The sequence below is a fragment of the Arvicanthis niloticus genome, chromosome 7 (assembly GCF_011762505.2).
Source record: "Arvicanthis niloticus isolate mArvNil1 chromosome 7, mArvNil1.pat.X, whole genome shotgun sequence".
NCBI lineage: Eukaryota > Metazoa > Chordata > Mammalia > Rodentia > Muridae > Arvicanthis > Arvicanthis niloticus.
The window spans coordinates 74758127-74770103 of record NC_047664.1 but is presented as its reverse complement, the minus strand read 5'-3'; the positions used below and the strand labels follow the sequence as shown (position 1 = coordinate 74770103).

The 11977-nt window shown below is 43.8% G+C and overlaps 1 protein-coding gene across 2 annotated transcripts in view; it reads left to right on the top strand.

The window, feature by feature from the left end:
• Nucleotides 1-11409, top strand: part of Usp46 (ubiquitin specific peptidase 46) — a 68032-nt gene extending 56623 nt beyond the window's left edge. For both annotated transcript variants that reach the window (XM_034508751.2, XM_076938658.1), the window contains exons 6-9: nt 4140-4223; nt 6659-6856; nt 7243-7321; nt 7862-11409. In XM_034508751.2, coding sequence (XP_034364642.1) covers nt 4140-4223; nt 6659-6856; nt 7243-7321; nt 7862-7963 — 463 coding nt within the window. In that variant the 3' untranslated portion in view covers nt 7964-11409. The remainder of the gene's footprint in view (nt 1-4139; nt 4224-6658; nt 6857-7242; nt 7322-7861) is intronic.
• The last annotated feature ends 568 nt before the right edge of the window (nt 11410-11977 follow it).

Here is an 11977-nt window from a genome sequence, read left to right as displayed (position 1 = left end):
TTGTGAGAGACAGAACCTCCTCATGTAGCCCAGGCTGGCCTCAAACTTCCTTACCTAAGCCTCTGAGTGCTAAGCTTACAAGTGTACTGCATCATGTCCAGCACTTTTGTTCTACAAACTAGCAGTGTGAGCTCACAGACCTGCTCTGCTCCATTACTGCTGGGCCAGCCCCTCACTGGCCTACCCTCCGGTCCCATTTCTCAGGTTCATTGTCATGCTAGCTTCACACTTTTTATTATGGTGTTATGTTCCTCCTCCTCTCCCCCTACCTCTCTCTCTCTCTGAGACAGGGTTTTTGTCTGTAGCTCTCACTGTCATGGAACCCACTCTGTAGACCAGGCTGGCCTCTAACTCAGAGATCCTCCTGCCTCTGCCTCCCAGGTGCTGGGATTAAAGGTGTATACCATCATCATGAGGTGTCGTCCAATTTTATTGCTGTGAACAGACACCATGACCAAGGCAACTCTTATAAAGGACAACATTTAATTGGGGCTGGCTTACAGGTTCAGAGATTCAGTCCGTTATCATCAAGGCAGGAGCATGGCAGTGCCCAGGAAGGCATGTTGCAGGAAGAGCTGAGAGTTCTACATCTTTGTGTGAAGGCAGCTAGTGGAAGATTGACTTCCAGGGCGCTAGGTCTAGAGTATTAAAGCCCATGCCCACAGTGACACACCGACTCAACAAGGCCACACCTCCAAATAGTGCTACTCCCTGGACCAAGCCTATACAAACCATCACATGAAGCCTTTAAATTAATACAGATTGCGTATCTCTTATCTAAATGCTTGGGACTAGCATTTTGGATTTTGAGACTCGGGATGATCATGTCTTGAAAACTCTCGCTGTGTTTTATCCTATCCCAGCCTACAAAGAATGCCTGTTTGGCTCCTTTGTAATACCCGAGCTTGTGCTGCTCCCTGCAACTGTGGCCCTTCCCGCTGCTGTGCCTTACCTCTGTGACTCTGTTTCCCCAGCGTGCCTCTTTCCGTCCACCTGACTTGGACATTGTCTCTTAGAGAACAACCTTAATGATTCCAGGACACATTAATTTTCTCTTTTCTCTTTGCTTTCCCCTGAACTTTATTCTTCTATCTGTCTTCATTCATTCACTCACTCATTCATTCATTCATTCAGCAGGATCAGGCTGGATATATATTCCAGTGATCAAAACATACACGGTCTCTCCCTGCCCTTTTAAGAGTCCTTGATGTGTAATCCAAAAGATCAAGGTTGATGGTTCTGAGTTCTTGTGACAAGCCAGGCATCTTGTGCATGTGTGTAACCAACGTTCCTGAGGTGTGTGGAGGCAGGAGGATGGTTGGATCTTAGGACCAGCTGAGAAAACATGAGCTCAGGTTTGGGTAGAGGTTTTCCTCAAAGGATAGGAAGAGAGTGATAGAGGGGACAACTGATGCTCTCTTCTGACTCTGTGCATAATGTGCAGACACACGTACACACTCACACACATACACTCACACATACACACACATACACTCACACACTCACATACACACACATACATAATGCACACACACCTTACACACATGCACACACGTACACTCATACACACATACTCACACTCATACACACATACACTCATACACACATACACTCATACACACATACACTCATACACACACACTCACACATACACATACTCTCACACACATACATACATTCACACACAGACACACGCAGACACAGACATACACACATACACACATTCACACACACTCATACACAGACACATGCACACATACATATCCACACAACATACAGACACTTTCACATACTCTTGCACACAGACACATGCAAACACACACTCACATTCACACAACACACTCATACAACACATGTTTACACACACTCATATGTACAGGTGCATGCACAGACACACACAGACATATACACATACACACTCACATTTATTCACACACACACAAGTACACACACGGGCACAGAAACACACATAGACATACACTCACATTTATACAATACACACACAGATATGTACACACACACACTTACATTCACAGACACAATCACACACACACCCTTAAGACCAAACCAAATCAAAGAAAACCCACTGAGTGGAATCAGAGCCTGGGGGCTTTCTAGGCAAACCCACCCTGGAGACAGCTGGTTCCCTGAGTTCTGAGTAGCCAGGCATTCCAGTTCTGGGGGACTCTGGAAAGCACTCTCATTGCCGAGGAAGTAGCTCCGACATGTTCTCCTCAGCAGAGGAGCACAGCCCACACAGGAGTGCCTGGATCGGGAAGCTGCAGACTAGAGTAGGAGGCAGGGTCGGAGGATTCGTAGAGTCTGAGGCCCAGGGCTTATGAGTGTGGGTGTCGGACTGTTTCTCCTGAGTGCAGCAGCAAACTGTTAGTGGGAGATCTTAGGCAGGGGAGTCACCTCTAGTGGCTCATGAATAAGGTAAACTTATGGGCTCATTTATACTTGCTTCTGTATGAGTGTAGCTATTCTCCAGATCCCCAGGACCTTGTGCCTATCTGGGAATTGAGCAAATGGACAATGCTTTCCTTTGATGTGTTCTCTGTAAGTGATAGCTCATTAATACCGTTTTCTGTTTAATAGAACCTGATCATTCTGCTGCTAGGAGAAGGAAGTGTCAACAGGCATTTTTCAAACTACAGGGCAGTAGATTCTAAATGTTTTCTGCTTTTTGAAGCTGACCACAGAAATTCAGAGTTGAATCTAGAAAAGAATGAAAGGCCGTGACATTTAGAAGGCGAAAGCTCTAAGTAGTTGTCAGAGACTTCTGATGAGATTATACCCAGCACAGCCACAGTGGCCTTTGTTTTTAAAATAAGGCAGACTAAAGTGCTTATCCTGGGGTGTGGGGGACAGCAGTGGTGGGTGGAGGGCCATCACCTCTTGATGACCCAAGTGTGTGTGTGTGTGTGTGAGAGAGAGAGAGAGAGAGAGAGAGAGAGAGAGAGAGAGAGAGAGAGAGAGAATATGTGTGTATGTGAGGGAGAATAGAGTGTGTGTGTGTGTGTGTGTGTGTGTGTGTGTGTGTGTGAGAGAGAGAGAGAGAGAGAGAGAGAGAGAGAGAGAGAGAGAGAGGAGGGGGCAGCATCTTATGTAGCCTAGGCTGGCCTCAAACTCAACTAGGTGATGGCAGGTGGCCTCGGACTCCTGATCTTCTCGCTTTCACTTCCCTAGTGCAAATGTTATGGATTTGCAAGACCACATCCAGTTTATGCAGCATTGAAGGTGGAACCCAGGGCCTCAGGCATGTGTTGGCAAGCACTCTACTACCTGAGCCACACCCCTACACCCTTCCTCTGATGGTTTAAGCTGGACATAAGGACAGTTGTGTACAGTTCTGATTTCAGTATCTTTAACTCTTTGTTGTCTTTGAAAAATGGAATCTCTAATATACCATTTTTAATTCATACAGAAATGCTAACTTCGGATTTTATGATTGCCTTTTTGGGACCTGACATGATGCTCAAGCAGACTTGTTTTTTTCCTAATTACTGCTGCTGCTACTACTACTACTTTCTTCTTCTTCTTCTTCTTCTTCTTCTTCTTCTTCTTCTTCTTCTTCTTCTTCTTCTTCTTCTTCTTCTTCCTCTTCCTCTTCCTCTTCCTCTTCCTCTTCCTCTTCCTCTTCCTCTTCCTCTTCCTCTTCTCCTCCTCCCCCCTCCTCCTCCTCCTCCTTCTTATTATTGCTACTACTATTACCACCACTACTACTGAATTCTGCCTTTTTCCCCCTTCTGAATTTGTTAGAAACTCTAATTTGTATCTCTTCAAATAAAATTTTGTTTTGTTTGGGGGTGGGGGCTGCTTTTGAACTCACAGTGTAGCTTAGGCTGGCTTTAAGTTCCCATCTTCCTGCCTTAGCCTCCAGAGCGCTGGGATTGGAGGTGTGTGCCAGCACTCCCGGCTTAGATCACACTCCTTTTCTAACTCTCACAGTGAAGCCGCAGCCCAGGCCTGTAGACATGCTCTAATGGTGTAACAGTCCAGCCTTAGGAAGGCTCTTTTGTGGTTGTTTTCCCCAGTTTCACTTGGGAATTACCTTCCAGGTAATAGAGGGGTTTAAATGTGGGGTATTAAGTATGTCTACGCTGTTTTTTAAAAGGTGAAAATATTTTTCTCTACAGGGACTTCAGCAACACAGAAACACTGTGTAGTGAACAAAAATACTATTGTGAAACATGTTGCAGCAAACAGGAGGCTCAGAAGAGGTGCGTGCAAGCAGGGAGGGGGGGTCTCCTGTCAAAAGGGCTCCATGGGTCTGCGATCTAAGCTTCACAGAGTCAGCAACCTCATTCAGAAAACCTGGCTGTCTCAGTTACGGTTTTACTGCTGTGAACAGACACCATGACCAAGGCAATTCTAATAAAGACAACATTTAGTTGGGGCTGGCTTATAGGTTCAAAGGTTCAGTCCATTGTCATCAAGGTGGGAGCATGGCAGCGCCCAGGCAGGCCTGGTGCAGAAAGAGCTGAGAGTTCTACATCTTCTTGTGAAGGCCACGAGGAGAAGACTGGCTTCCAGGCAGCTAGGATGATGGTCTTAAAGCCCAGGCTCACAGTGACACACCTACTCCAACAAGGTCACACTTCCTAATAGTGCCACTCCCTGGGCCAAGCATATTGAAACAACCACACTGGCTAAGAATGCTGCCCTCGGAGAGCTGTCCTATGTCTGTCTGTCCATGGTTTTTTTTATCATCAACAGTACCAAATATGACCGTGTGCTAGATACTGGTAAACAGTGGGGATTGAACATCCTCGCTACCCTCTCAGGATTAAGGATGAGTTATATAAAGCAGTTTAATAAATTATCACAGTACACAGCACACAGTACACACAGCATTGCTGCTTTTCCCGTAGACTTTGGCCTTCTTATTTACAGCCAGAGATTTAAAAACCATCTGTTATTTAATAAGGAGCCGTGAACCATGGATGCATCAGTTGCAAGAATCCGTGATAGGGACATTAGGAGGACAGGGCTACTTAAAGAAGCTGTCTTGAAGAAAGCTACCAAGTTCTCACTTGGCATCAGATCCAGGGTCCGCCATCTTTTTCCGTCTTGTCCAATGACAGCTCTTGGATCCTCTGAGCTAACTCGGTGTTCACCACTATTTCAACCCCAGAAACCGAGAAACTTGAAAGTTTAATCTCTCTGTGAACTCCCACTTGGGATATGTTTGTCTTGTTGGTTCTGGAGATTTCCAGGTAGCTCACAGACACTCAATGGTGCCCTCTAAAGCTGAGGATCTAGACCCGGGGTTGCAATAATTATTCTGCCCAGCCTCCTTCACCCTAACCCTACCCATGTGTATCTTTCTTCATGCCACCGACATGAGAAGGCCAATCCCAAGAGCAGACAGCAGGTGCTGTCTGTTAGTGGGCACTGTCTCTGCCTCTCACACTGAGGATCTTGCTTTACCTCGGGCAGCCTGGCTCTACCTGTGTGGCATGAAGTTGTTTTCTTCTCAACTCTGGATGTTTTGTGTATTAAAATGACACACGATCCTGGGAAACATGGAGGTCTCCTGTAATTACTGTTTTTCTACCAATTTGTTTTTATGAGACAGGGTCTGGCTTATAGCCCAGGCTGCTCTAGAACCTACCTCTTCCTGTCTGCCCCTCCCTTCCAGCACTGGAGTTACAAGGCATGTGCCATCATGCCTGTCTTGTCTGATGTTTTTGTTTTGTTTATTTCTATGAAGAGGGTTTTTACCTTAGGAGACTCCTCAATAAATATTCTCTTAGAATCAGTCCTTTTAAAAAACACACATACTAAAGTGTGTACAGGTCCAGCAGTGTTTGTGCTAATTCAGCACATTCATCAGTGGGGGTGGGGTGGGGGGAGGAGAGCTGGGTGCTGTGCCCCAGCAGTGTTATCTACACAGCTTTTACTGGGACAGACACTTTACCCAGGAATGTTAATTAATGGTCAGATAGTGGGGGGTGGGGGGTGGGGACTGTTTATGTAAGGTTGGAACCAGAACAATTCCTCCGGGGCAGTATTTCTCAAAACTTTCAATGCATTATCACGTGTAGAAGCTTCAAAAAAAAGGTACGAAGCTGTGCTCAGATTTGACAATAGCCCCTGCCCCTCCATCTCCTAATGCTTGTGAAAATAGCCCCCAAGGTAACCCCTGCATTTCATAAACACCTAGAGTGAGAACCGTGGTAGGGGACCCACATGGCAGGAAATCACAAGAGTAAGGAGTGGGCATGAGCCTGGCAGCTTTGGTGTTTGATGCCCGGGTGTGTGCCAGAAGATTTCTTTTGCTGGTCGTTAGCACCTGAAGTTCTGTCTGTATCATTTGCCTGCCACTTTCCCCAGCTTCTTTTTCTTAAATCGTCGGACCTCCTGTCCACATACCGTGGAATGCACTGCCCAGATACATCCCATTCTTCAAGCAGAGGCACAGTGAGAGAACATCTGCTGTGGCCAAATGGAGATGTGTGGTTGTGACCTTCTCTTACTTGTGTTAGCTAAAGATGCAGGGTGTACCAGTCTCTATACATGGGTACATCCTTCTGCCTTGAAAAGTCTGGATACTTCCTGGTCCCCTGCTGCCTTGTTTGTGTCGGCAATAGTGTGTTTTCTTCCTCTAATGGGCGTTGGGGTACAATTGGTTTTCTGTTTCATGCTTTCTTAGGATGAGGGTCAAAAAGCTGCCCATGATTTTGGCCCTGCACCTGAAGAGGTTCAAGTACATGGAGCAGCTCCACAGGTACACCAAGCTGTCTTACCGGGTAGTCTTCCCTCTGGAGCTCCGGCTCTTCAACACCTCCAGTGACGCTGTGAACCTGGACCGCATGTATGATCTGGTTGCTGTAGTCGTTCACTGTGGAAGGTAAAGGTGAACAGGGAGGCGTGTTTTATCTTGCTCACTGCTTTTCCGACAGGTAGTAGGGAGACAGTAATTCCTAATTACTGAATTTGAATTTGTTTTCCCCATTGGGCCTCTGTACACCCCTATGGCCAGCATGGTGCCAGCACTCCAATTGTGCACTTAGACAAAAACTAGTCCACAGTTCTTTTAATTTGGAAACAGCATTACCTCTATGGTGCCCAGGCTGGATTTGACCTGCTCCAGCCTCCTCCAAGTAGCTGAGAGTCCAGGTCTTTGTCACTGTGGCAGCTAGACTTGATGACATTAGATTTTCTTGTTGATAATTGGGATGTTTATAAAGAAGTGCGTGCTTACCAGGTGACTTTCTTCCCTTCGTTCTTTTCCAGTGGTCCTAACCGTGGGCATTACATCACCATCGTGAAAAGTCATGGCTTCTGGCTTTTGTTTGATGACGACATTGTAGAGGTAGGCCTTCAGTGGGCACAGGGTGGAGGAGGGATTTTGGGATGGGACAACTTTTGCAAATGTTACTTAAATAGACCCACTTTCCAGGAGTATGGAACTATTTAGATTACATCTTCGTACTTTATGCATTCATTTTCTCGTAAAGGAATATTATAAATTCTACTCTCCAAGGTGGAATCTGTTTTGACCCAGTATGGTAGCCATTTTAGTAGAGTAGACACTAAAAGAAATGGGCTCTGATAAATTGAAAGAACTGAGGTTATTCACAGACCCCTCTCATGACTACCTACCTGAAAGACAGATGGCCTAAGTTTTTCAAAGGGCATCTCCGTATGGTTACTGTTAGAGAAAAGGGTTGTTTTCCGCACCCCCTGCCCCAAAGCAGTTTGCATCTGTGAAATGTATGGAATAAATAAACTGTTTATCATCAAAGGTTCCTAATTGCATTTTTTTTGTACTAAATCATGTGTCTTACAGTTTAAATTTTGTTTGCCCAGAAAGCGTAGTCAATAATTACATTTTTTTTTTCCTTTGTTGCAGAAAATAGACGCTCAAGCCATTGAGGAATTCTATGGTCTAACGTCAGATATATCAAAAAATTCAGAATCTGGATATATTTTATTCTATCAATCAAGAGAATAACTTGGTGGAGCAGGAGACTCATTCAAGCAGGGAAATACTCAAAGCACTAGAGCCTTGTTTCTCTGCAGACCTCCCCTCCCCCCAGCGGCCCGCTGACGTCATCACTGATACCCACTGGTCTGGCAGTGTTAAACTTCCTTCCTTTGTGTTTTTACATGCAGCACTACTCCTGGCTCTGTTTTGGTCTGAGGTAGAGTTAACTGCAGTCAGATTATAGTCAGATTTATATGAATAACTGTTGCTAATTTTAAGATTGGGGTGAATGTTATGCCGCTTGTTGTCTGGCTAAACTAGAGTGATATTTCCTGTAAATGTCATGGTCCATACTGAGTGTTTGATAGACTTCCTGAATGGTTTCCGGGGCCACCTTTCCATGCATTCCTTCGACAGGTCCCTGGAAGCATTGCTACCCATTGTTAGCGTGCCTGCCTCCTCTGACGGGAGGGGTTGGGTAGATAGATATTCATCTGTTAGGGCTACAACCATAGCTTTAAGTCTGTGCAAGTGAAAATGTTTAAAAGTGAGTGGCCTAGATGCCGGAATCATCCTCCACATTGGAGCAAGGTGAGGTAAGGCTGTCGTTGGTGGCCAGTGTTTGCACCCAGCTGTGCTTACCTAGCTGGTAGAATCCCAGGGGCTAAGACATTATGGAGCTCAGGGCAGGCAAAGTCAAGAGGAAGATGTATTTTGTGGTCAGTGAAAAGTTACTTATCTTTCTACCAAAAGCCAAGTTTCAGGAAAATAGCGCAATGCTGTTCAGTTTTAGTAATAATTTTCTTCCATCAGGTCCTGTAGTTGTATTCTTCTCATATTTGGTACCTCTAAGCTCTTCAAGCTGTCTTTACAATCCTGCTGATGTCTTGCAGTCAGTGGTATCAGGGCTGAGACACCACCTCTGGCAGGTCTCTCTCTAGCCAGTCAACACCAACATCTTTCCTAGATGAGGAAGATAAATCAAAAACTCTGTTCACCTTGATGACCATCAGCAGATTGTACAGTGCTGCTGCTTCTGCTTCTGCTTCTGCTTCTGCTTCTGCTTCTGCTTCTGCTTCTGCTTCTGCTTCTGCTTCTGCTTCTGCTTCTGCTCCTCCTCCTGCTCCTCCTCCTGCTCCTCCTCCTGCTCCTCCTCCTCCTTCTGCTCCTGCTCCTCCTCCTCCTGCTCCTCCTCCTCTTCTTCCTCCTCCCCCTTTTCTTCTTTTAACATTTAGTCTGTTTATGAGGCACTGTGAGTAGTGCTGGAATTAGTGCAGTATGAGGTGGGTCACAGGAAGTGTTAGAAGGTGGGTGGTAGTGTAAGATGGTGGCTGTTTCTCTGGCTCAGATTCCTAGAATGCTTGACAAGACAGTTTCCTGGAAGAACCTCATCTCACCGTTTCCCCCCTTTTTTATGTGTGTATTTATTAGAGCATTTGCATATTGGTACCTTTTATTAAAAGGGTTGATTTGGTGTTTTGCCATTGAATGGATCTTGGTTTTCCTACAAATAATATGAGTCATAGTCCTTGGCTTCATTTGGGACGTCAGTTGACTTCCACACACTATAATATACTGTGAACGTGTTATGTTGTGACGTAATACATCAGCAAATGAACATGCAAACTCGTGGTGTAATGTGAACTCAAACTGCAGTTGAAAATGTCAGTGGCCATTTTGCAGCAATGAAGAGGATAGCACTTTATCTAGGTGAAAACTGGACTTCTTATTTCTGAAATATCTTGAATTGTTTGTGACTCAGAACTTAAGCATGCTGACACTTCATTTCTTCATGCTTGAAGGGACATGTTTCATTCTTCACTGGAGCAGACGAAACAGGGTTATGTCATGTTACTCTCTTATGCAAGTGACGAAAACAGACCTTGCCTTGGTTAGAGGCAATGCATATTTATAAATATTTTGTCTTTTTCCCCCCTTCATGAAGCATATTTATTAATCACTTACATTGGAGGTGAACCGTCACTCTTTAAGGAGAGGCACTTTTCCAAGTGTAAGTGATTGATGGCCTGAGATGTTTGTACACACGCAGCCATATACTTGACTGTGGGTTACAAAGGTTAAGAAAATGGCTACTGGTTTCTAATATATTTGAAACTGATCATAGAACAAAAACTATTAAAACTATCTTTGAAACAACTCTTGCAGCTAATTTATTAGACAAAAATGTTTCAATTGGAAACCCAAATGCTATTGAAAGGTTTGGCACATTTTTCTTGTCTTTCTTTTTTATTTTATTATTATTATTATTATTTTTGCCTTTCTCTTGTTTCTGTGAGCATTTAAAGTTTTACCCAGCAATGTAACTAACCGAACTCATTGCTTTTGATGGAAAAAGTAAGTTTAAAAGTCAGTATTCAGAAAGAGGTTTTAGAACAGAAGAAGATAAGTGATCGTCAAGACTATTGTACTGACATTCAGTTGGTTGTGTGGTGCTGGAAAAGAAGACCAAGAAGACCGAACACACATCTCCATCAACACTCCGTCACTGCTACAAATGTAGAACTATCTAGTAAGGACTTACCTTTTCTTCAGTAAAGAAAACACGAGGCAGCTCTGTCCCACCCCCATTACGTTTTTCATAGAGAAGTCGTGTTCTAACTTACTGTCCCTGGTTCCTAGCATTAAAGCAGGGTGTGACAGCGGCTGTGGGACACGTAAGACCAATCCCAGGTCACAGAGATAGCACAAAGACCCAGCAACAGTCCCCGATGGGGGTTTGTATATCCTTTCTCCAGCAGGAGTAAGTAAACCTGCTGAATTTTTCTTAATTTCTATAAAAGCTGGGTATTTAAAAAGAAATTAAAGTGTCTTTCAAGAGACTTTAAACTTTTTTTTAAAAAAACAATGTTTCTTTTATCAGTTATTTGCTACTTTAAAACATCCAGATGATGCTGCAGTGTGCGAAATATTTTGTTTCCAAGCAGAAGTTAGTAAAATGGTGATGTGCAGTCTTGTTACATTGATGCATTCTTTCCCATTCCAAGGCATCATCAGCTAGACTGGCTTGAAGAGAGCCAGAATTAATACAATCAGGGTGTCAGTCTAAATAGGAAGCCATTCCCATGTGGTTTTTTTGTCCCAGTTATATTGTGGGCTTGATGGAAAATGACAGGAATGGTCCCTGTGCATTGTGTTCGAGAGCACCCTTCATCTCATGGGCATGCCTAACTTGAAAGTTTGTTCTAACTGGCGCTTAAGGCTTATTTTAGATACTGGAGGGTAGCTTTATTCTGGATGGATTTTATCTTTTAAACATTTCATTTTGATCAACTTTGTATATTCATGTGTATTAAAAATACCGTGGCACTAAATGTTTCCCCCCTGGTTTGCTGTATCTGGTCAAGGCATTTACCAGCACCATTGTGATTAGCTCATGCAAATGGCATGGGCCAGAGAAAATTATTGCCTATTTTTCTGCCTAATTAAATTTCTGTTTTCTAGTATTACATTAATTTATTTTTGGCTCCTATTTCTGTAACCAAAATAGTTACTGTATGTGTGTGGCATTCACTTGATTTTGTTGCTTAAAAAAAAAAAAAAGAAAGAAAGAAAGAAAAAAGAAAAAAAAAGAAAAGAAAAAGAAAGGAAAAAGCTTGTAGTTTTTATTTAAAGTCTGTATTTTTTTTTAAATGTAATCAATTGAAACACTTTGAGTAATACTGTCAGTCTCAGGAAATTTCACTCACTTTAGCAGTCTGCCTCTAGAAGTGTTTGCAAGAAAAACTGATAAAATCGGAATCATCTTCCTAGAGAACCATATCTAAATACTTACACATGAGTGACCTTCAAGTCTTGGATATCACATGTGAGCCAGTGGTGAGTTCCTGAGCAGGGCATCGTTCTGAACTGAATTCTGGAAACGTGAAGAAGATTCTGCTTATCAGACTCTGGAGAGGCAGGAGCACAGCTGAGGCTGGCAAAACCTATGTCCTGCTGATAATATACTTCAGCCTGTGGAAGAGAAGCCCACAACTGCTGTTGGGGAAACAGCACATTGAAAAATATCAGTGACAAGAACGG